The 23,194-nt window shown below is 38.4% G+C and overlaps 1 protein-coding gene across 1 annotated transcript in view; it reads left to right on the top strand.

Moving 5' to 3' along the window:
* The first annotated feature begins 1,173 nt into the window (after positions 1 to 1,173).
* The window catches only part of LOC132547424 (voltage-dependent calcium channel gamma-5 subunit-like), a 35,726-nt gene continuing 13,705 nt past the window's right edge, over positions 1,174 to 23,194 (top strand). The window contains exon 1 of the mRNA XM_060211180.1: positions 1,174 to 1,423. Coding sequence (XP_060067163.1) covers positions 1,174 to 1,423 — 250 coding nt within the window. The remainder of the gene's footprint in view (positions 1,424 to 23,194) is intronic.

Here is a 23,194-nt window from a genome sequence, read left to right as displayed (position 1 = left end):
TGCTGTTTTGCTGCTGTTTGCTGCTGTTTTGCTGCTGTTTCGCTGCTGTTTGCTGTTGTTGCTGCTGTTTTGTTGCTGTTTGATGCTGTTTTCCTGCTGTCTGCCGTTTTGCTGCTGTTATTGCTGCTGTTTGTTGTTGTATAATGCTGTTGTTGCTGCTGTTGTTGCTGCTGTATTGTTGCTGTTATAGCTTCTGTTTTGCTGCTGTTGTTGCTGCTGTTTCGCTGCTGTTTGCTGTTGTTGCTGCTGTTTTGCTGCTGTTTTACTGCTGTTGTTGCTGCTATTTTGCTGTTGTTGCTGCTGTTGTTGCTGCTGTTTTGCTGCTGTTTTCTGTTTTGCTGTTGTTGTTGCTGCTGTTTTGCTGCTGTTGTTGCTGCCGTTGTTGCTGCTGTTGTTGCTGCTGTTTTGCTGCTGTTGTTGCTGCTGTTTTGCTGCTGTTTCGCTGCTGTCTGCTGTTTTGCTGCTGTTTTTCTGCTGTCTGCTGTTTTGCTGTTGTTTACTACAGATGTTCTCGACAAACTTTTCACTTTTTTACTACTAACAAAATTTTTTTCCCCTCGTTTTTGTTTTGCTTGGCAATACTTTTGAGATAAACGTGTTTGACCTCAAAATGTGTAATTTGAACTATTCCAGTATTCGGTGATTTTCTAATGATAGGTACGAGTCTTCCAGGTTGTTTACAATTGTCGCGAACATTAAGGCCGGGTGCGAAGAAAAGGAAAAAACGTCATTTCTACTATGTTGTCGAATTCTGTGTCTACAATGCCTGCCGCCGTTCGTTCTCTTTACAAATTTTACTTGAGGTGGAAGCTGAGAAAAAGATAAGACTGGATATCTGCGATAATGAGTATTCAGACGAGGAACGATTATTTGAATGTGTTAAATGGCGTTGATCGCGCTTGTTATGTTTACCAAAGGACGGATTCGTTTCTTAAACAGTCGTAGGGAAAATGCCGTTGAGGAAGCAAGAAGATTATCCGAGGACGATCCCAAGCACGTTTTAGGTTTTACGGGTCACTCTAGGTTGTTTGAGGGCATAAAAAAGAAGGTGAATATCAGACAGGTCGATAACAGATCGTTGATTGGCTGCCAAACCAGGATCACTACAGAGTTCGAAAACAAATGAGAAACAAAAATCCCTCGGGCCACAAGCCTTTAATCAGCGTTGACAACATGTGGGATGCAGATTTGGCCGACGTGCCTAACATCAAGGAGAATAACGACGGTGTGTGCTTTTTATTCGTCGTCATCGATCATTTTCCTGGTATGCTTGAGAAAAGTCTCTTAAAAACAAGAAAGTCAACACCGTTTTGGAAGCTTTTAATGAAGTATTTGCCGAAAGAAAATCAGAACTCGTCAGGTTACAGGACCTCAGTAGAAACAGTAGAAAACATTCGAGGCTGCGCGGTTTCGCCCCAAGGACGTAAACGAAGACACCCAATGCCTCATTTCCATCAGAAGAAGGACGAGAGGCCTTTGTAGAGAAGGCCGTACCAATTTAGGAAAGGAGATAAGGTGATATTGAGTTATAAGAAACGTCAGTTTCGTCGCGGATGGCAACAGAAGTGGACGAAGAAATATTCGTAGTTTCTTACAGGTATAAAGTCGGAGACTTCGACAACAAGCAAATACAGGGTTCTTTCCATGGTCAAGAATTGCAGAAAGTAAACAAAGATAAAGATGCGATCTGGAAGATAAAAGAAGTTTAAAAAAAAAAAGAAAAAAGAAATTCGATTCTTTGATAGATGCCTACGATGTGTCCCCGAAAACAAACAAAAATAAGAGGAATATCCTTACACCGTATTTACATCATGCCTCACGATCACCTCTGTCCGATTTGTTTTCAATCTTTCACGAGGAAATATTCTAAGACAGTACACACGACAAGATAACATGCGTCACGTAATATGCAGTGAAGAAAACATCCAAACGAAGATACGCACCTCCCCGACATTTCACCGCAAAGAAGTGTACCGATCGAAAAAAAACATTATCCTTTCAAAATCAGCGACGTACCCGAACACATATTGCCGATCCCGTCAGTCATTTGTACCTTGGATACGTCCTTTAACGTTCCTGATTTCGGGTCCTACCGGAAGCGGAAAGACTATGTTTGTTACAAAAATTCCTAGAAAACGTCCGAGAAATGATGAATCCCGTACCCGATCTTATCGTGTAGTGTTACGGAGAGTATCAGATTTCCTACGCGTTCATAGAAGGCGCCGACTTCCACAAAGGTTTACCTAGTATAGACCGTGTGGACGCTTCGCTCAAGCACTTGATAGTCATGGACGATCTGATTACGGAAGTGGATCCAAGCGTGACGTCCTTGTTTACGAAGAAGAGTCATCACGGAAACATCAGCGTGATGTACATCGTACAAAATCCATTTTTCGAACAGAAGTATCACTCGTAACGCCCATTACATCGTGCTAATGAAAACCCTAGAGACCCTTCGAAAATCATACGGTTGTCTCAACAGATGTTTTCGGGAGGAAGTACTTTTCTGCGAGAAGCTTACGACGACGCAACGTCTAAACCCCACGGCTATTTGCTGATAGACCTGCAACAAGACACTTACCCCGGCCATAGATTGCGCTCCGATATGTTTCACGGACAATATCAAAAGGTTTACCTCCCCTAAAAAGTCTATATAAGGTAGCCGCCTGTCGAGTTAAACATTCAACATGTAAAACGGCCCGCGAAAAGGTCGACAAAGGTCTAATTAATTGTCACTTCATAAAGTCGGTCTTTCTAAATTATTCAAGAGACTACCGTTGAAACAAAAGAAACGCATCGTCCAAAAGGTGGTTTCATTCAGGCACTAGTACCCCTAGTGTTACCGTTAGTGACCAAACTCTTGGGCGGATTGTTCAAAGGAATATGAGAAAGAAATCTTCGATAATGCAGGGATACTGTGAACGAGTGAGACCTAAACGTCGGTGCACTCGATCGTAAAATCCGTGGACAAATTAACGTCGATATGCCAAACATCTTAAATCGAGACGATCTTCCGTTAGACGTTGAAATGGTGTTATACAATCAGACTTTACAGGAGGACATGTCCAGATACCGGCAATACAGACATGACAGTGATAAACCTATATTGATGAATACCGTCCACTCGGTGGGTGTATCAGAGGGCAACGCGGAAACAACGGGAAAACCAAAGGACTCAATTCAGGAATCACCTTACAGAGTGTAGCGAAAACTTCACGTTCGAAAACGGAAATGTTGATGAATCGATTGAAATACGTCATCAGTTGGAACGAAAAGGAGGAATTCCGATACAAATGTCAATAGGTGATTCCGGGTTCGAATACGGTAGATTTTGTCGGTAATGCTTCGCGTAACAGATCTCTGAAACACGCCAGTCCCGAGGACACGAACACTTTCCTGACGGCTCTCAGAGACGTAAACATGTCCCAGAGTTGGATAATAAATCGTATATAGAACAGATGAGAGACGTTGCTTCCACACAAAATACTCCGGCAATTCCCGTTACGCAGCAAAGAATCCCGACGCATCTTCGAACGGAATCTCCAGTCATACAAGAGGATTAGAAAATATCGACAAGGACGTTGTGGAATGGAAAGACGACGATGGCGATGATGGCGAAACCGGTTACGGTACTGCCATTTCTTTCAAAACTCTCAAATTACAAAATTTAATGTCAACTTCCTGTCGACCGATATCTGAAATTTTCAGTTTTTTTTTTTCGGAAAATCTGGGCAAGACACAAACCTTCGTATTAACGTATCAACAGAAAAGCTTACCAAATGGACCAAAAAGTCTTTATATTGGAAAACAGAATAATACATTTAAAAAAATATGTAATGGAATGGCTTGTAACATTTATAATCTAAGTATTGACAATCAACAGGGGTCTTTGTGGGTTGCTCCGTTGATCAGCAGTATCGGCTGTCTATTGCCTAATCCCTCGATCACAAAGAAACACGATGTTTTACATAACCCTACCTTGTAACAGTTCAACGGAATATTTCCCCGATAATAGTTTGACCATTTACACTTCCCAGTTATCGCAAACTCAATACCTGAAAGGTTCTTGGGAAATCGGTTTAGCCGGAATTCAATATCCTCATTCTTGGTTTAACGTGAACGAAAGCGAATTGTGTTAAGAAATGATTGTCTTCGGCAGTGAAAACGTCGCTTCTGAGCTTCGATGAAACTGCACAAGAAAGCAGGTTATTATCCGACAGTGGAAAGCCTACTGGAATATCTGTAGGGAGCTAAAGGAATGGTATCGCACGGTGGCATGTTAAGTATCAATGTCGACGACGTCGACAGTGGAGTTAAGTTAACGATATCGGCTGGCTTACGCACCGTCAAGAACGAAAGATTATCGAAATTGTTAGGTTTCGAGAAAAGGAAATTTTCGGAAGGAAAACACTCAGGGAATTTCATGGCAGACGTCAGACAGGGATTCTATTCCATCAACTATATTGTCCGTAAGTAGAACCTCAAATGGTAGGTGACATGAAAGTCCCGCTGGTAAGAACAGTTTTCATAGAAGACAGACCAGGACGCGTCTTGAGCAAGGAATTTCATCCCATTCATTACGTAGCTCTCCATCAAAGACAACTTTAAGAAATTAACATAATGCTGATAGACGATAAAAATTCGAAAAAAAAAATTCAAAAATACAGAAATACTTTTTTTGGTGGCTACGAAAAAAACTAGTATCAAAGAAATGAAAGTAACTCACAACAGCGACGGAAGTCTATTCGACAGATATTACTTAAATCAGGCCGGAGGTGGAGCTGACGTTTTCAGAGGAGTTCGAATACAGCGAGGACACGGATAGGTTTTGGGCAAACAGGCATTAAGAACTGGCATGATTTGGCGGAAGATTTGTGAAGTGGTAAAGATATTAAAACGTTGACTAGAAAACGAGTTTCCGAAGCAAAACATCGACTCAAACGCAAAGTCTTGCAAAGTCTCGGACCACCGAGAAAAAGAATAAAAACGCCAGGGAAAACACGACAAAGGGATATTTCCGATGCATGATCCGGCAGCCAAAGAATCCCAGTTGACGGGAAGTGTGTGGTATAAAGACACGAATACGAAAATGGACTTTACCTGAGCCGAAAATCACCGTTACGTCAAAAGGAAATTACTAACAGCGACGAGCCAAACCCTCGAACTGATGGGCAGACTGTATTCAGATTTGTTCGTTCTTTAGAGATACTTAATCAGCAACGTAGACGTGATGATAACGTTAACCAGAAGTAAAGATTCGTTTTGTCTGATGGGGGAAGGTGACGGGTTAGAAGTGGTCATACAAGACATTTACCTGAACGTGAGGAAAGTTAAACCTGGTTCGTCAGTTAGATTGGCACATACGAAAGCGTTAGAATTGACGCCAGTCAAATACCCCATAACCAGAATCGAAATGAAAGCTACTTCCGTTCCGAGGGGGAACCTCGACTTCGTAAAAGATAATTTGTTCATAGGACAAATCCCCAAGAGGTTGGTCGTGGGCTGCTTAGACAGCGATGCCTACAGTGGTGTCGTTACAAAATCCATTCAATTTCAAACATTTTAAAATTAATTTCGTCGTCTTGAACGGGGATGGCAATCAGGTTCCGACAATGCCTTTACAACCTAATTTTACTACGAAACACTAGATAAGGATTTATTCAGCAGTACCGGCAAAATGTTCTACGACGAGGTTATAACGTCGCGAAGGAAGAATACGGCAACGACTATACTCTGTTTGGATTCGACCTGACGCCCGATCTTTCCGAATAAGTAACATTTCACCTTATACAGAGAGGAAATCTGTCTGGAAATTCATTTCGGTGAAGCCTTGATCCGAACCATCAACGTCATCGTGTATGCCGAATTAGACAACATCGTAGAAATCGACAGGAATCGACATGTCTTATTTGATTTCAATGTCTAAAAAATGAATCACCTATTTTAAAGGTGTCGATGCCAGGAACAGATTGCCTCGTGCATTAAAGTATATTAAATTAAAATACCGCTCAGGATACGAGGCAAGGTCAACGCTGGATTGTCGTATACATAGACGAAGAAAGAAGTGGAGAGTATTACGATCCGTCTGGAGTAACCCCTCTTTCACGACGCTTTAGTTAACTTTTTAAACAAACAGTATATAACGTAGACATAAAACACTATCCGAGTACAGCAACTCAACTCTCTAGTGTGTGGTCAGCACTGTATATTTTATTTGGTACACAGAGAAAGAGGTCAATGTATGACTTAACTGAAATTCTTGATAAAAGATGTCGATGCAAACAGCTATCTTGTAGATAGACCCGTCTGTCGAAATACGTACTCTACCATAGCCAAATACATCAATGACGTCGTCAAAACCAACCCGTCAGTCGAATAACTTAGGATGGCACACCTGAAACACGGCAAGCAGAACAGGGGAGACAATTAGTGACAGCGGCGATAACTCGATGAGTGATGACGTCACACATCCCACAATTATGATTACATGTGAAGGAGGGGCTGTAGGTTTAGGGGGCTGCAAAATTGACAACAGGTAACAAATTTTCTATCCCAGATGTTTCAGTTGAATTTTTGAGTAATTTCCAGAAATCTTTAGATGAAAAGAAGGCTGCAGGTGCTGACGGTGTTAATGCTAAGCTGCTGAAGCTTGTCCATAATCAGGTAGCACCTTCACCGACATATATTATAAATCTTAGTATAAGAACATGTAAATTTCCTGACCAGTGGAAAATAGCTAGAGTAATTCCTTTGTATGAAAGTGGTAACTCTACTGATTTTAATAATTATAGGCCAATCTTTGTTTCACCCATTTTATCTAAGATACTGGAAAGGCATGTACATACCCATTTTAACAAGTTTTTAAATGAACACAAGCTCATTGTCTCATCACAGTCTGGTTTTAGAGAAAAAACATTCGTGTGAAACAGCCATGTAAAATATTGTTAACTCTTGGCCCAAAAATATTGATGATGGGCTTTTCACATGTGTAATTTTAAGAAGGCCTTTGATTAACTTAATCATTCTGTTTTGTTAGAAAAGTTTAAATCATATGGATGTGATGAAAGCTCATTATCCTGGTTTGAATCATATCTTTCAGATAGAACACAAAAAGTCTGTTTGTCTGGTACTCTGTCGGAAACAAATAACATTACACATGGTGTACCACAAGGTTCAATCTTAGGCCCGTTACTATTTTGGACATTTATACAAATACCCAAATGTATGCTGACTATTCCAGTTTTCATTATGCCAGTAAATCCTTAGAATATATACAAAATGTTTTGCAGACAGATTTAGAAAATGTAACAAATTGGTGTAATGAAAACAAAATGATTGTAAATGCCCAAAAAAACAAAATGTATGATTGTTGCTTCAAAACAGAAAATCTCCTGGACTACAGATAGTAAACTCATGTATTTTTCCCCATTTTATTTATTGGTGTACTGTATGGTGTGGATGTGATGCAAATCATATGGGTAAATTATATAAAGCCCAGAAACAGGCAGCAAGAGTTATACTTGATGTGTCATATGATACACCTTCCTCTGATATGTTTTCTGTTTTAAAATGGCTTCCAATTGAAAAATATTTTTAATTCAAGAGAATATGTGTGTTTTACAAATGTATTCATGGATTGGTGCCAGATTACTTGAGCTGCAATATCAAACTTGCTAATGATGAACACAGAAGATATACCATGTTCTCCGTGGCAAATAATGTTATTGTTCCTAAGCACAGAACTGCATTTTACTCAAAACAATTTTTTATATCTGGTTCTCAGGACTGGAATAGTCTACACAGTCTGTTAAAAGACATTCAAAATTTTAATTCTTTTAGAGACCAACTAGTTCATTACTTTTGGAATTCTTAACTGTTCTTTTTAATGCAAATTTTCCTTTTTTTAATCTATGCTATATTATCGTATATCCTGATCATTTTTACTTTTTGTTATGTTAGTATATATGTATATACGGCTTAAAGCCATTTAATTGACAAATCAAATTAGCACAAATATGTGTTTGTGCTATCTGTGATTATCTTAATTAATACTGAGTGTGATGTTATAATGTCTTTCACTATTATAATGTTGTATGTATTTTAGTCTCTGATTGTGATATCATGTTTTACTAACGAAGTAATATTTAACTAACTTGAGGACCATGTGGTAGATTAGCCTTTGGCTAAACATGTATTATCCTCTTTAAATAAAGTCTATTATTATTATTATTATCATAGGCACGCCAGCTTGGATTTCCGTTGCTAAGGAAATCCAAGCTGGTGGACTCCTTAGTAGCACCTCTCATCCACATTGTATCATAACACACCAACCCGTTACCTGGTTGTTAAGACCGCACTGGAGCCACACCGACCCGTTAGCTGAGTGACAGCGGCAGTATTTGAGTCACACCGACTCGTCAGCTGAGTGACAGTAACCGTATGAAAGTCACACCGACTCGTCAGCTGAGTGACAGTAACCGTATCACAGTCACACCGACTCGTCAGCTGAGTGACAGTGCTGTATGAAAGTCACACCGACTCGTCAGCTGAGTGACAGTGGCTGTATGAAAGCCACACCGACCCGTAAACTTCGTGCTTACCTAATTTATATAAAGAACTTACCTACAATTCTTCGAAAACTGCAATGTTGTTCTCAATACCTATTTAACGGACTTAATGTCCGCTATTACGGCCTGTGTGCCTTTCAGCAGACGGGAAAAATATGAAAGTGAAGCATACAGTTTGCCGACCGTGTTCTTCACATATGCAAGTCAATCCGCCATGGGTTGAAATATACTTTTGTTTTCATTTGTCATAGATGTAGTTGTGTCCCCTATGTTCCAGTATAGCGGCGTATATTGCCGATATCGTGGCCCTGTGTTGACGGTACTTGTCGCGCCTCAAGCCTATGAAGACACTGGGCCATGCTAATCTGCCATTTACTTACAGTGTACACAGACAATCGCCACGGACGTTCGCCGAGAATCCTATTGACGCTTACAATAAAGGTTCTGCCCATTATCACTGCGACCTCATCAGGTCCTATCGGACGAATGCTAATTCTCCCTTCTTTCTCAAACACTAAAAATAAAATTGATCTATTTGAGTGACACCATTGAGGTCACGTGAGTAACCAACTGATTAGAGTTGTCACGGCTGTACGAAGATGCCTTGTGGCCACGGATATTAGTCTCCCCCTCTATTCCCCTCCCCTCCGTGTTAACATCCGTCTCGTTAACACTTCAATATCGAACATCGGATAATCGACACGACATGACTATCTAGAAAGGGTTTAGAAACCCTGTACGAATTTGTTTGATATAAAAAGAAATGGAACATGATTCATTACCAATATTCACTCTTAATGATGAACTGACACGTTACGAATATCTGACAGGCGAGGACTTAAGCTGTATAGAGAGATATTAAACTGTCATTCATAACACAGCAGTAGATTCAGAGAAGTTGTCAACTCCTTCAGTGATTTGTTTTCAGGATGGTTTCCACCTCAAGAGTATAAGCAGATCTAATCTTTACACGTTTTTTGATTAATCGCCCAGATACAGTTATTGAGAGTAGACTCCCCACCCCCACCTAACCCCAAACCCCTTCTACAAATGTGTGACAATATTCTGAATGTAACACAATTCTGTTATATTAATTAAGTTGCCATATGACATTTGAATGCGCTCTCCGGTTAGACTAGGAGAAGACCGTGATATCTACCAGTGTAACTTTATAGATACAATATGTTAACATACATATAACTTCGACATAAAGTAAATTTTCTAATAATCTTTAAAAGATAAAATCCTATTAGTATGCAGTATTGATATTACCATTTAGTCTACAGAATGTTTTTTTTTAATTACAAGGTAACAAACCTGTGTCTTGGTCAGAGATTTACTGTTTAACAACATATTAATCCAGGGACACTCTGTGTTCGTGTCTTCATTGTAGAGTATCAGGCTGAATATTCACCGTGACGATGATAAAGGAAAGAGATGTGGTGACCAGGAGGCAGCCATGACAGAATCTCGGGTTGTTATGGTTGGCATGTTGACGATAGAAGTAGACAAATGCTCACTATAGACAGAATGAGGACCTCTGCACCATTACCAAATGGTATATTGGTGATCACCCAGAGACACCCGGCCATATGTTTTACTAGAGATGAAGTTGAAAATGGAAATAGATTTTTAATCTTTAAAGAGGTGGCATTTTTCCTCCACCATACCTCGATATCTAATTAAAATAATAACTTTATAGAAAGTATACATATATGTATGTAGTTGATATTTTCTAACAAACAAATTCTACAGCGTATAAACCTGCCAATCCGACGGATAAAAAAGTCACGTGCACGTCAGGTGATCATGGGGCTACTATCTGTATGATAGTGTTGGTATTGGCCTTTTATAGAAGTACTGGCTGGCCATAGGCCATACATTGGTCCTGGTGAAAATCTCTATCGTGTCACATACCGTTATTTGTCCTGTTGGTACCTAATCCAAAGTAAGTCATAAAATAACTGTTCGTGGTTCCCATTACGTGTCTCTTAGAAACACCGACTAAAATGCATTGTAAAGTTATTCCTCGACTGGTGCATATTGTCTACCTAAACTACCCAGAAAGTACAACAGTAATTAAAAAAAAACCACCGCTTACAATTGTATGTCCCATTACACGGAGGCGCCTGTCTCCTGAAAGTTAAAAAAAAAACAAAAAACAAAGCAAACATTCGCTATTCATACGACTCTGTATTGTGAATGGGTATTCATTGTCTATTTTTATTATGGAATTTTGTCACCATCCCCTTTAACTGGTATATTGCACTGGAAATGACATCTATGGTCCGAATTCACGAAAGCATACTGACCGACTTGTTAACTTTTCCACGGGGGAGGTTTTACGTGCTGAAATACAAAAATACAGATAAAATGTGGATAAAGATCGACCCCCCAGAAAACTTGTAAATTACATCTTCTGGGTTATTCATTCAAGTAAAATCATCACATCTTAGAAAATCATAATAGCTTAGCTAACTCACTTGTGGCAATTACAAAAATCAGGGGTCCAAAATCGGGAGTCGCCCTCCTGAATAAGGAGAGTTGGAGAGGGATATTTATACATTTTATGTACACAGCAACGTTGTTAGTGCATAAGAAACATTCTACAATATTAACGCGCAAGACTGATATTAGCAAGGCACCAGTCACCGTGCGAAAGTATCGGAAAAATTGACAAATCTTCAAATCAATGATAGAACAATGTTTAAGCACTTATCCGGCCAATTGTCCGTGATAATACGAGTTCGGACCAATCGCCTCCGGTTTTGTTTCTATAAACTGACCAATAGGAAGCGTCATACGGCAGCTTAATTACTGAATATCTGAATTAATTCACAAGACTACCGAGTGAGGATTAAAACTCTAATATTTGTTGGTGTATCCACATATAGCTGGAGTGTATTGATCACTGTGTCAGCCTCGCTGTCCTTGCTCATACACACGTTACACTTTACATCGCTTGCGCCTTCAGAAGAGCGATCCGTCACACCGCACGCTGGATTGACGAAGATCAGGTACGTCAACAGGTGTATCGACAGGAGTAGCATCAGGTGTGTCACCAGGTGTCACCAGGTGTGTCAACTAGTGTATTGTCAGGTCTTTTTCAAAAAGTGTGTTGTGGGTATGTCAAACAGTACGTTAGTATGTTTGTCAAACCGCGTCAGAAGCTACGTGAAGAAGTGCGTCAACAACTACCAAACCATGGTTAATGTCACCATCATGGACCTCTGTTGTGATGGAGTTACTAGGTACATCACTTTTACAGAGTATGCTTGATTTGTGTCGCTTTCACTTGGAAAACTGAAATATAGTCACTGGAGACAGCAGTGATGTGTATACAATACGATACGTTCGAAAATAAGTAGATAATTTGTCATACAAATGTAAAATATTCTGACCACTATCCACGGAGCTCTAAAAGGAATACCACGATACACACACCTTGGATTACTAGACAAGAAACATTAAACATTGCTATCTTTACCTAGACGGGTTGGCCTGGGTCCAGTTTACTAACACAAACTTACTAACTGAGCACGGATTTGGAACACAAGTGACAAAGTGAGTCTCCCAGGAATATTGGGAACTAAAACGCCGGTCCCATTAAACGGAATGTACTGTCGCGAGCTAATGGTTGGTGAGACGTGGTGCTAGAACTGGGTAGTAAGTTGTCACGTGGTCAAGTGTCACACTCAATACTGCAATCGTTCCATGATTCGACCCATCGTCCTGAGCAACAGGTACAATCGAAGTTCACTTCCGGTGTTGTGTGCTCCGATGGGTGAACAAAGAACGACAACTACAAAATGGGCTGCACTCCATGGACGTTAACGTTCGCATCCTTAGCGTTTTGCGCCATATCTATCGGCGCATTGGCGCTTGCAGTGGGAACGGACAACTGGCTTATCACTATGGAAGTGATGTTAATCTCAAAAACGGAAAATGGAACCGAATTTCGTTTCAGCGTCTTCGTGACGAGCAAAATAGGACTATGGCGGACTTGTGCGATAGGTGAGCTTTCTTCTCCAATAATAAGCGATATACGCTTCGATTGTTTAAAATTTTCTATACAGTAGACATAGATAGGTCCATTCTTTCATTTCTAAATTACATTCAAAATGATATCAACAACTACTTCCTTGTATCGGATTTTTATACAAAATTAAGGTTGAAAGGGGGACATGTTCAAAATCTCTAACCTTATTACCCTTTAAACCTATTTTTCTGTGTCCTGTCCTGACTTGATATGTAGTGTTAGCATTCTGCACTTGTGTTATTACAATATTGAATGCTATTCGCTATTCTTCCGTGAAGAATTAAACCACATCCACAAAATTGGCTAATATATTTTGCGAGCACTCGCCTGACACAATTATCAGACGAACATTGTAACCATGTATATACAAGTCAACGGCGAGTACTCGCCTGACACATCCATCAGACGAACATTGTAACCATGTATATACAAGTCAACGGCGAGTACTCGCCTGACACATCCATCAGACGAACATTGTAACCATGTATATACAAGTCAACGGCGAGTACTCGCCTGACACATCCATCAGACGAACATTGTAACCATGTATATACAAGTCAACGGCGAGTACTCGCCTGACACATCCATCAGACGAACATTGTAACCATGTATATACAAGTCAACGGCGAGTACTCGCCTGACACATCCATCAGACGAACATTGTAACCATGTATATACAAGTCAACGGCGAGTACTCGCCTGACACATCCATCAGACGAACATTGTAACCATGTATATACAAGTCAACGGCGAGTACTCGCCTGACACATCCATCAGACGAACATTGTAACCATGTATATACAAGTCAACGGCGAGTACTCGCCTGACACATCCATCAGACGAACATTGTAACCATGTATATACAAGTCAACGGCGAGTACTCGCCTGACACATCCATCAGACGAACATTGTAACCATGTGTATACAAGTCAACGGCGAGTACTCGCCTGACACATCCATCAGACGAACATTGTAACCATGTGTATACAAGTCAACGGCGAGTACTCGCCTGACACATCCATCAGACGAACATTGTAACCATGTATATACAAGTCAACGGCGAGTACTCGCCTGACACATCCATCAGACGAACATTGTAACCATGTATATACAAGTCAACGGCGAGTACTCGCCTGACACATCCATCAGACGAACATTGTAACCATGTATGTACAAATCAAAGGAGAGTACTCGCCACACACATCCATCAGACGAATTTTGTAACCATGCGGGTACAAGTCAACGGCGGGTACTCGCCTGACACAATTATCAGACGAGCATTGTATCCATACATATAGGAGTAAAAGGACACAATACTCAGACAAAACACTGTAACCTTGTCAGTACAAGTTAAAAGCTAGGACCTATCACAGACATTCAAAGACGAGCATTCGTGGAATTTACGAACATTATGTTTTTTTATAAGCATTTAAAGTATCACATGCTCATCGGAAGTGTTAGGAGATTTCTCATAACATACTCCATTGGAGCCTTGTATCTATACGTTTATTGAAGGCGCAAAACATTCTATGCCTATGACAGATAATTCTTGTGTACATAAAATGTATGTTTATTGAAACATTTGCCATACGAATCTTCACTGTTAAAAATAACAGGTAAACGTACAGCTGATCTGCCATCTATTTTAGTATAAACTTTCTATGAACAATATAGAATACTGAATATACCCCGCTCTTTCCTACCTAAGTATTAAATAAAACACTGTTAATGATCAATTATACTCAGCTCCCGGGATTTCAACTGCTCATAAAGTAGATTGTATATAACATACATCACTTCAAACAGAAATGTGCTACAGTATTTAAATGACACATACCTGACAAACTATTAATTTAATAAAATTATTGATATGACGGTATAACTTGGCCAAACTCTCTATATTGCCAATATCCTTGCAGTGGCTCAATGTGTTGTATATCCTGTCAAGTACGTCTCAAATTGTAACAAAAATAGTTGTACAATGTAACAAACTGGCACGTTGTAACAAATTGACAGACATTATTCTGTCAAGTACGTCTCAAATTGTAACAAAAATAGTTGTACAATGTAACAAACTGGCTCGTTGTAACAAATTGACAGACATTATTCTGTCAAGTACGTCTCAAATTGTAACAAAAATAGTTGTACAATGTAACAAACTGGCTCGTTGTAACAAATTGAACAGACATTATTCTGTCAAATACAGACATTATCTCAAATTGTAACAAAAATAGTTGTACAATGTAACAAACTGGCTCGTTGTAACAAATTGACAGACATAATTCTGTCAAGTACGTCTCAAATTGTAACAAAAATAGTTGTACAATGTAACAAACTGGCTCGTTGTAACAAATTGACAGACATTATTCTGTCAAGTACGTCTCAAATTGTAACAAAAATAGTTGTACAATGTAACAAACTGGCTCGTTGTAACAAATTGACAGACATTATTCTGTCAAGTACGTCTCAAATTGTAACAAAAATAGTTGTACAATGTAACAAACAATGTAACAAACTGGCTCGTTGTAACAAATTGCTACGTCTCGTTGTAACAAATTGACAGACATTATTCAAATTGTCAAGTACGTCTCAAATTGTAACAAAAATAGTTGTACAATGTAACAAACTGGCACGTTGTAACAAATTGACAGACATTATTCTGTCAAGTACGTCTCAAATTGTAACAAAAATAGTTGTACAATGTAACAAACTGGCTCGTTGTAACAAATTGACAGACATTATTCTGTCAAGTACAAATTGTAACAAAAATAGTTGTACAATGTAACAAACTGGCTCGTTGTAACAAATTGACAGACATTATTCTGTCAAGTACGTCTCAAATTGTAACAAAAATAGTTGTACAATGTAACAAACTGGCACGTTGTAACAAATTGACAGACATTATTCTGTCAAGTACGTCTCAAATTGTAACAAAAATAGTTGTACAATGTAACAAACTGGCACGTTGTAACAAATTGACAGACATTATTCTGTCAAGTACGTCTCAAATTGTAACAAAAATAGTTGTACAATGTAACAAACTGGCTCGTTGTAACAAATTGACAGACATTATTCTGTCAAGTACGTCTCAAATTGTAACAAAAATAGTTGTACAATGTAACAAACAAATGACAGACATTATTCTGTCAAGTACTAGTTGTACAATGTAACAAACTAACAAATTGACAGACATTATTCTGTCAAGTACGTCTCAAATTGTAACAAAAATAGTTGTACAATGTAACAAACTGGCTCGTTGTAACAAATTGACAGACATTATTCTGTCAAGTACGTCTCAAATTGTAACAAAAATAGTTGTACAATGTAACAAACTGGCACGTTGTAACAAATTGACAGACATTATTCTGTCAAGTACGTCTCAAATTGTAACAAAAATAGTTGTACAATGTAACAAACTGGCTCGTTGTAACAAATTGACAGACATTATTCTGTCAAGTACGTCTCAAATTGTAACAAAAATAGTTGTACAATGTAACAAACTGGCACGTTGTAACAAATTGACAGACATTATTCTGTCAAGTACGTCTCAAATTGTAACAAAAATAGTTGTACAATGTACGTTGTAACAAATTGATAGACATTATTCTGTCAAGTACGTCTCAAATTGTAACAAAAATAGTTGTACAATGTAACAAACTGGCACGTTGTAACAAATTGATAGACATAATTCTGTCAAGTACGTCTCAAATTGTAACAAAAATAGTTGTACAATGTAACAAACTGGCTCGTTGTAACAAATTGATAGACATTATTCTGTCAAGTACGTCTCAAATTGTAACAAAAATGTTGTACAATGTAGGCTGTTGTAACAAATTGATTATTCTGTCAAGTACGTCTCAAATTGTAACAAAAATAGTTGTACAAACTGGCTATGTAACAAGCTTATTCAGGAGTCTCACATTGTAACAAAAATAGTTGTACAATGTAACAAACTTTGTAACAAATTGACAATATTCTGTCAAGTACGTCTCAAATACAAAAATAGTTGTACAATGTAACAAACTGGCACGTTGTACAAATTTGCAAATTTAACTGGCACACGGTAACAAATGGTGATACTAAAATCAGAATTATTCTGTTACACATATGGTAACGTGATACAGTTCAGAAATTAGTCATTTCACACTGTTTCTTGTGTAATAAGATGACATAAGACATCGTTATCAGTATTAAGTTACACTGTAAATTACACCCAAGTCAGGCGTGGCATTTTTTTACATTGATATATACTTGTATTTTTTGAAACACTCCCTAAGCAAATTATAAGTTATAATGTTCTCCTGGCGAATGTTTCTATAAACACGACATTAAACATATCAAACAAAGTACTTACTTTCGTCAGTCGACAGTATACGTGTTTTTTTATTATTGAAATATTCGCCAGGCGAACCCTGTATATCTGTCCTCATACATTTAACTAAGACGCTTGATCGCCGCCAATAGGTATATATCATTGTGCTCTAGTTAAATATATAGATGTCGTCTTCTCTGCTATCTGTAAAAATGAGATATGATGTTGAAGTAGCTGGAATGTAACATTGACTACAGGGTTCGGTATACAATTCCCTATGTTGTTCAAATATTATTCTGAACTTCGAAAAATCAATGCTGTACAGTAAGTCAAAGACTATTTAAACACCAGCAATCAGATAAATCGCTTAATCTTGTCTGCCAGAAAATGCATGCGTCTAATGTACAATTCATGATAAAGATATATACTTTGACTCGGCGTTATCACCATCATCAAATGTCCAATCACTGTCGTCCGTGCTCCGTCCGTGCTCCGTCCGTCTCTCCATCGTCCGTCTGTTCTTTATTACTACTTCTTTTCGCTTTGTCTTGAGAAAGACATGATTCTTAGATTCCCTATGTACCTGATTGTATCCCGCCTGGTTCAACCATAGTCATCTAAGATATTGTATCGTTTATCATAGTTAGTGAGAAGTACTTAATGGGTGATTATTATACAAATAATATAAGGACAGAAGAAGATCCTACACGGGTGGGTGCCAATATTCCTTTGACTTATCCGATGAACTGATTTTCACGAACTAATGTTTGAGAAGCTATTATATGTATGTTGCTCAATTGCCGATCAAAATGGAGGTTATCATCATTATTGACACAGAACATCACCCTCGTCTACAACTGTATATCGGTAATATAACCTACATTTAAACCGAACATCACCCTCGTCTACAACTGTATAACGGTAATATAACCTACACAGAACATCACCCTCACCTACAACTGTATAACGGTAATATAACCTACACAGAACATCACCCTCACCTACAACTGTATAACGGTAATATAACCTACACAGAACATCACTCTCGTCTACAACTGTATAATGGTAATATAACCTACACAGAACATCACCCTCGTCTACAACTGTATAACGGTAATATAACCTACACAGAACATCACCCTCGTCTACAACTGTATAACGGTAATATAACCTACACAGAACATCACCCTCACCTACAACTGTATAACGGTAATATAACCTACACAGAACATCACCCTCACCTACAACTGTATAACGGTAATATAACCTACACAGAACATCACCCTCACCTACAACTGTATAACGGTAATATAACCTACACAGAACATCACCCTCGTCTACAACTGTATAATGGTAATATAACCTACACAGAACATCACCCTCGTCTACAACTGTATAACGGTAATATAACCTACACAGAACATCACCCTCACCTACAACTGTATAACGGTAATATAACCTACACAGAACATCACCCTCGTCTACAACTGTATAACGGTAATATAACCTACACAGAACATCACCCTCGTCTACAACTGTATAACGGTAATATATCCTACACAGAACATCACCCTCGTTTACAACTGTATAACGGTAATATAACCTACACAGAACATCACCCTCGTCTACAACTGTATAACGGTAATATAACCTACACAGAACATCACCCTCGTATACAACTGTATAACGGTAATAAAACCTACATTGACACAGAACTTCACCCCCTCGTCTACAACTGTATAACGGTAATATAACCTACACAGAACATCACCCTCGTCTACAACTGTATAACGGTAATATAACCTACACAGAACATCACCCTCGTCTACAACTGTATAACGGTAATATAACCTACACAGAACATCACCCTCGTCTACAACTGTATAACGGTAATATAACTTACACAGAACATCACCCTCGTCTACAACTGTATAACGGTAATATAACCTACATTTACACCAAACATCACCCTCACCTACAACTGTATAACGGTAATATAACCTACACAGAACATCACCCTCACCTACAACTGTATAACGGTAATATACACAACTGTATAACAATATAACCTACACAGAACATCACCCTCGTCTACAACTGTATAACGGTAATATAACCTACACAGAACATCACCCTCGTCTACAACTGTATAACGGTAATATAACCTACACAGAACATCACCCTCGTCCACAACTGTATAACGGTAATATAACCTACATTGACACAGAACATCACCCTCGTCTACAACTGTATAACGGTAATATAACCTACACAGAACATCACCCTCGTCTACAACTGTATAACGGTAATATAACCTACACAGAACATCACCCTCGTCTACAACTGTATAACGGTAATATAACCTACACAGAACATCACTCTCGTCTACAACTGTATAACGGTAATATAACCTACACAGAACATCACCCTCGTCTACAACTGTATAACGGTAATATAACCTACATTGACACAGAACATCACTCTCGTCTACAACTGTATAACGGTAATATAACCTACACAGAACATCACCCTCGTCTACAACTGTATAACGGTAATATAACCTACACAGAACATCACTCTTGTCTACAACTGTATAACGGTAATATAACCTACACAGAACATCACCCTCACCTTCAACTGTTTAACAGTGATATAACCTACATTGACACAAAACATCACCCTCGTTACAACTGTATAATGGTAATATAACCTACAATGAACATCACCCTCGTCTACAACTGTATAACGGCAATATAAGCTACACAGAACATCACTCTCGTCTACAACTATATAATGGTAATATAACCTACACAGAACATCACCCTCACCTACAACTGTATAATGGTAATATAACTTACACAGAACATCACCCTCGTCTACAACTGTATAACGGTAATATAACCTACACAGAACATCACCCTCGTCTACAACTGTATAATGGTAATATACCCTACACAGAACATCACCCTCACCTACAACTGTATAACGGTAATATAACCTACACAGAACATCACCCTCGTCTACAACTGTATAATGGTAATATAACTTACACAGAACATCACCCTAGTCTACAATTGTATAATGGTAATATTACACAGACACAGAACATAACCCTCGTCTACAACTATATAATGGTAATATAACCTACACAGAACATCACCCTAGTCTACAACTGTATAATGGTAATATTACACAGACACAGAACATAACCCTCATCTACAACTGTATAACGGTAATATAACATACACAGAACATCACCCTCACCTACAACTGTATAACGGTAATATAACCTACATTACACAGAACATCACCCTCACCTACAACTGTATAACGGTAATATAACCTACATTTACACCGAACATCACCCTCACCTACAACTGTATAATGGTAATATAATCTACACAGAACATCACCCTCGTCTACAACTGTATAATGGTAATATAATCTACACAGAACATCACCCTCGTGTACAACTGTATAATGGTAATATAACCTACGTTGACACAGAACATCACCCTCGTATACAACTGTATAACGGTAATAAAACCTACACAGAACATATCCTACGTATAACGACACACAGAACATCACCCTCGTCTACAACTGTATAACGGTAATATAACCTACACAACGGTAAACCTACATCACCCTCGTCTACAACTGTATAACGGTAATATAACCTACACAGAACATCACCCTCGACTACAACTGTATAACGGTAATATAACCTACACAGAACATCACCCTCGTCTACAACTGTATAACGGTAATATAACCTACACAGAACATCACCCTCGTCTACAACTGTATAACGGTAATATAACCTACATTTTAACGGTAATATAACCTACACAGAACATCACCCTCGTCTACAACTGTATAACGGTAATATAACCTACACAGAACATCACCCTCGTCTACAACTGTATAACGGTAATATAACCTACACAGAACATCACCCTCGTCTACAACTGTATAACGGTAATATAACCTACACAGAACATCACCCTCGTCTACAACTGTATAACATCACACAGAACATCACCCTCGTCTCACCGGTAATATAACCTACACAGAACATCTCACCTACAACTGTATAACGGTAATATAACCTACACAGAACATCACCCTCGTCTACAACTGTATAACGGTAATATAACTTACACAGAACATCACCCTCGTCTACAACTGTATAACGGTACAACTGTATAACGGTAATATAACTTATATTGACACAGAACATCACCCTCTTCTACAACTGTATAACGGTAATATAACCTACACAGAACATCACCCTCGTCTACAACTGTATAACGGTAATATAACCTACACAGACAACTGTATCAATATAACCTACACAGAACATCACCGTCTACAACTGTATAACGGTAATATAACCTACACAGAACATCACACAGATACATCACCCTCACTCTCGTCTACAACTGTATAACGGTAATATAACCTACACAGAACATCACCCTCGTCTACAACTGTATAACGGTAATATAACCTACACAGAACATCACCCTCGTCTACAACTGTATAACGGTAATATAACCTACACAGAACATCACCCTCGTCTACAACTGTATAACGGTAATATAACCTACACAGAACATCACCCTCGTCTACAACTGTATAACGGTAATATAACCTACACAGAACATCACCCTCGTCTACAACTGTATAATGGTAATATAACCTACACAGAACATCACCCTCGTCTACAACTGTATAACGGTAATATAACCTACACAGAACATCACCCTCGTCTACAACTGTATAACGTGTTATATAATATCTATATAATCTCTACAGAGACGTATCACACAATGTGTTATATAATCTCTACAGAGACGTATTACACTGCTATATAATCTCTACAGAGACGTATCACACTGTGTTATATAATCTCTACAGAGACGTATCACACTGTGTTATATAATCTCTACAGAGACGTATCACACTGTGTTATATAATCTCTACAGAGACGTATCACACTGTGTTATATAATCTCTACAGAGACGTATCACACTGTGTTATATAATCTCTACAGAGACGTATCACACTGTGTTATATAATCTCTACAGAGACGTATCACACTGTGTTATATAATCTCTACAGAGACGTATTACACTGTGTTATATAATTTACACAGAGACGTATCACACTGTGTTATATAATATCTACAGAGACGTATCACACTGCTATATAATCTCTACAGAGACGTATCACACTGCTATATAATCTCTACAGAGACGTATCACACTGTGTTATATAATCTCTACAGAGACGTATCACACTGTGTGATATATAATCTCTATAGAGACGTATCACACTGTGTTATATAATCTCTACAGAGACGTATCACACTGTGTTATATAATCTCTACAGAGACGTATCACACTGTGTTATATAATCTCTACAGAGACGTATCACACTGTGTTATATAATCTCTACAGAGACGTATCACACTGTGTTATATAATCTCTACAGAGACGTATCACACTGTGTTATATAATCTCTACAGAGACGTATCACACTGTGTTATATAATCTCTACAGAGACGTATCACACTGTGTTATATAATCTCTACAGAGACGTATCACACTGTGTTATATAATCTCTACAGAGACGTATCACACTGTGTTATATAATCTCTACAGAGACGTATCACACTGTGTTATATAATCTCTACAGAGACGTATCACACTGTGTTATATAATCTCTACAGAGACGTATCACACTGTGTTATATAATCTCTACAGAGACGTATCACACTGTGTTATATAATCTCTACAGAGACGTATCACACTGTGTTATATAATCTCTACAGAGACGTATCACACTGTGTTATATAATCTCTACAGAGACGTATCACACTGTGTTATATAATCTCTACAGAGACGTATCACACTGTGTTATATAATCTCTACAGAGACGTATCACACTGTGTTATATAATCTCTACAGAGACGTATCACACTGTGTTATATAATCTCTACAGAGACGTATCACACTGTGTGTTATATAATCTCTACAGAGACGTATCACACTGTGTTATATAATCTCTACAGAGACGTATCACACTGTGTTATATAATCTCTACAGAGACGTATCACACTGTGTTATATAATCTCTACAGAGACGTATCACACTGTGTTATATAATCTCTACAGAGACGTATCACACTGTGTTATATAATCTCTACAGAGACGTATCACACTGTGTTATATAATCTCTACAGAGACGTATCACACTGTGTTATATAATC

This window comes from Ylistrum balloti, unplaced genomic scaffold, assembly GCF_031769215.1.
Source record: "Ylistrum balloti isolate Yb309-2 unplaced genomic scaffold, AGI_CSIRO_Ybal_v1 Utg369954, whole genome shotgun sequence".
NCBI lineage: Eukaryota > Metazoa > Mollusca > Bivalvia > Pectinida > Pectinidae > Ylistrum > Ylistrum balloti.
Note: the sequence above shows the minus strand (reverse complement) of the source record. Positions and strands in the feature narration are given on the sequence as shown.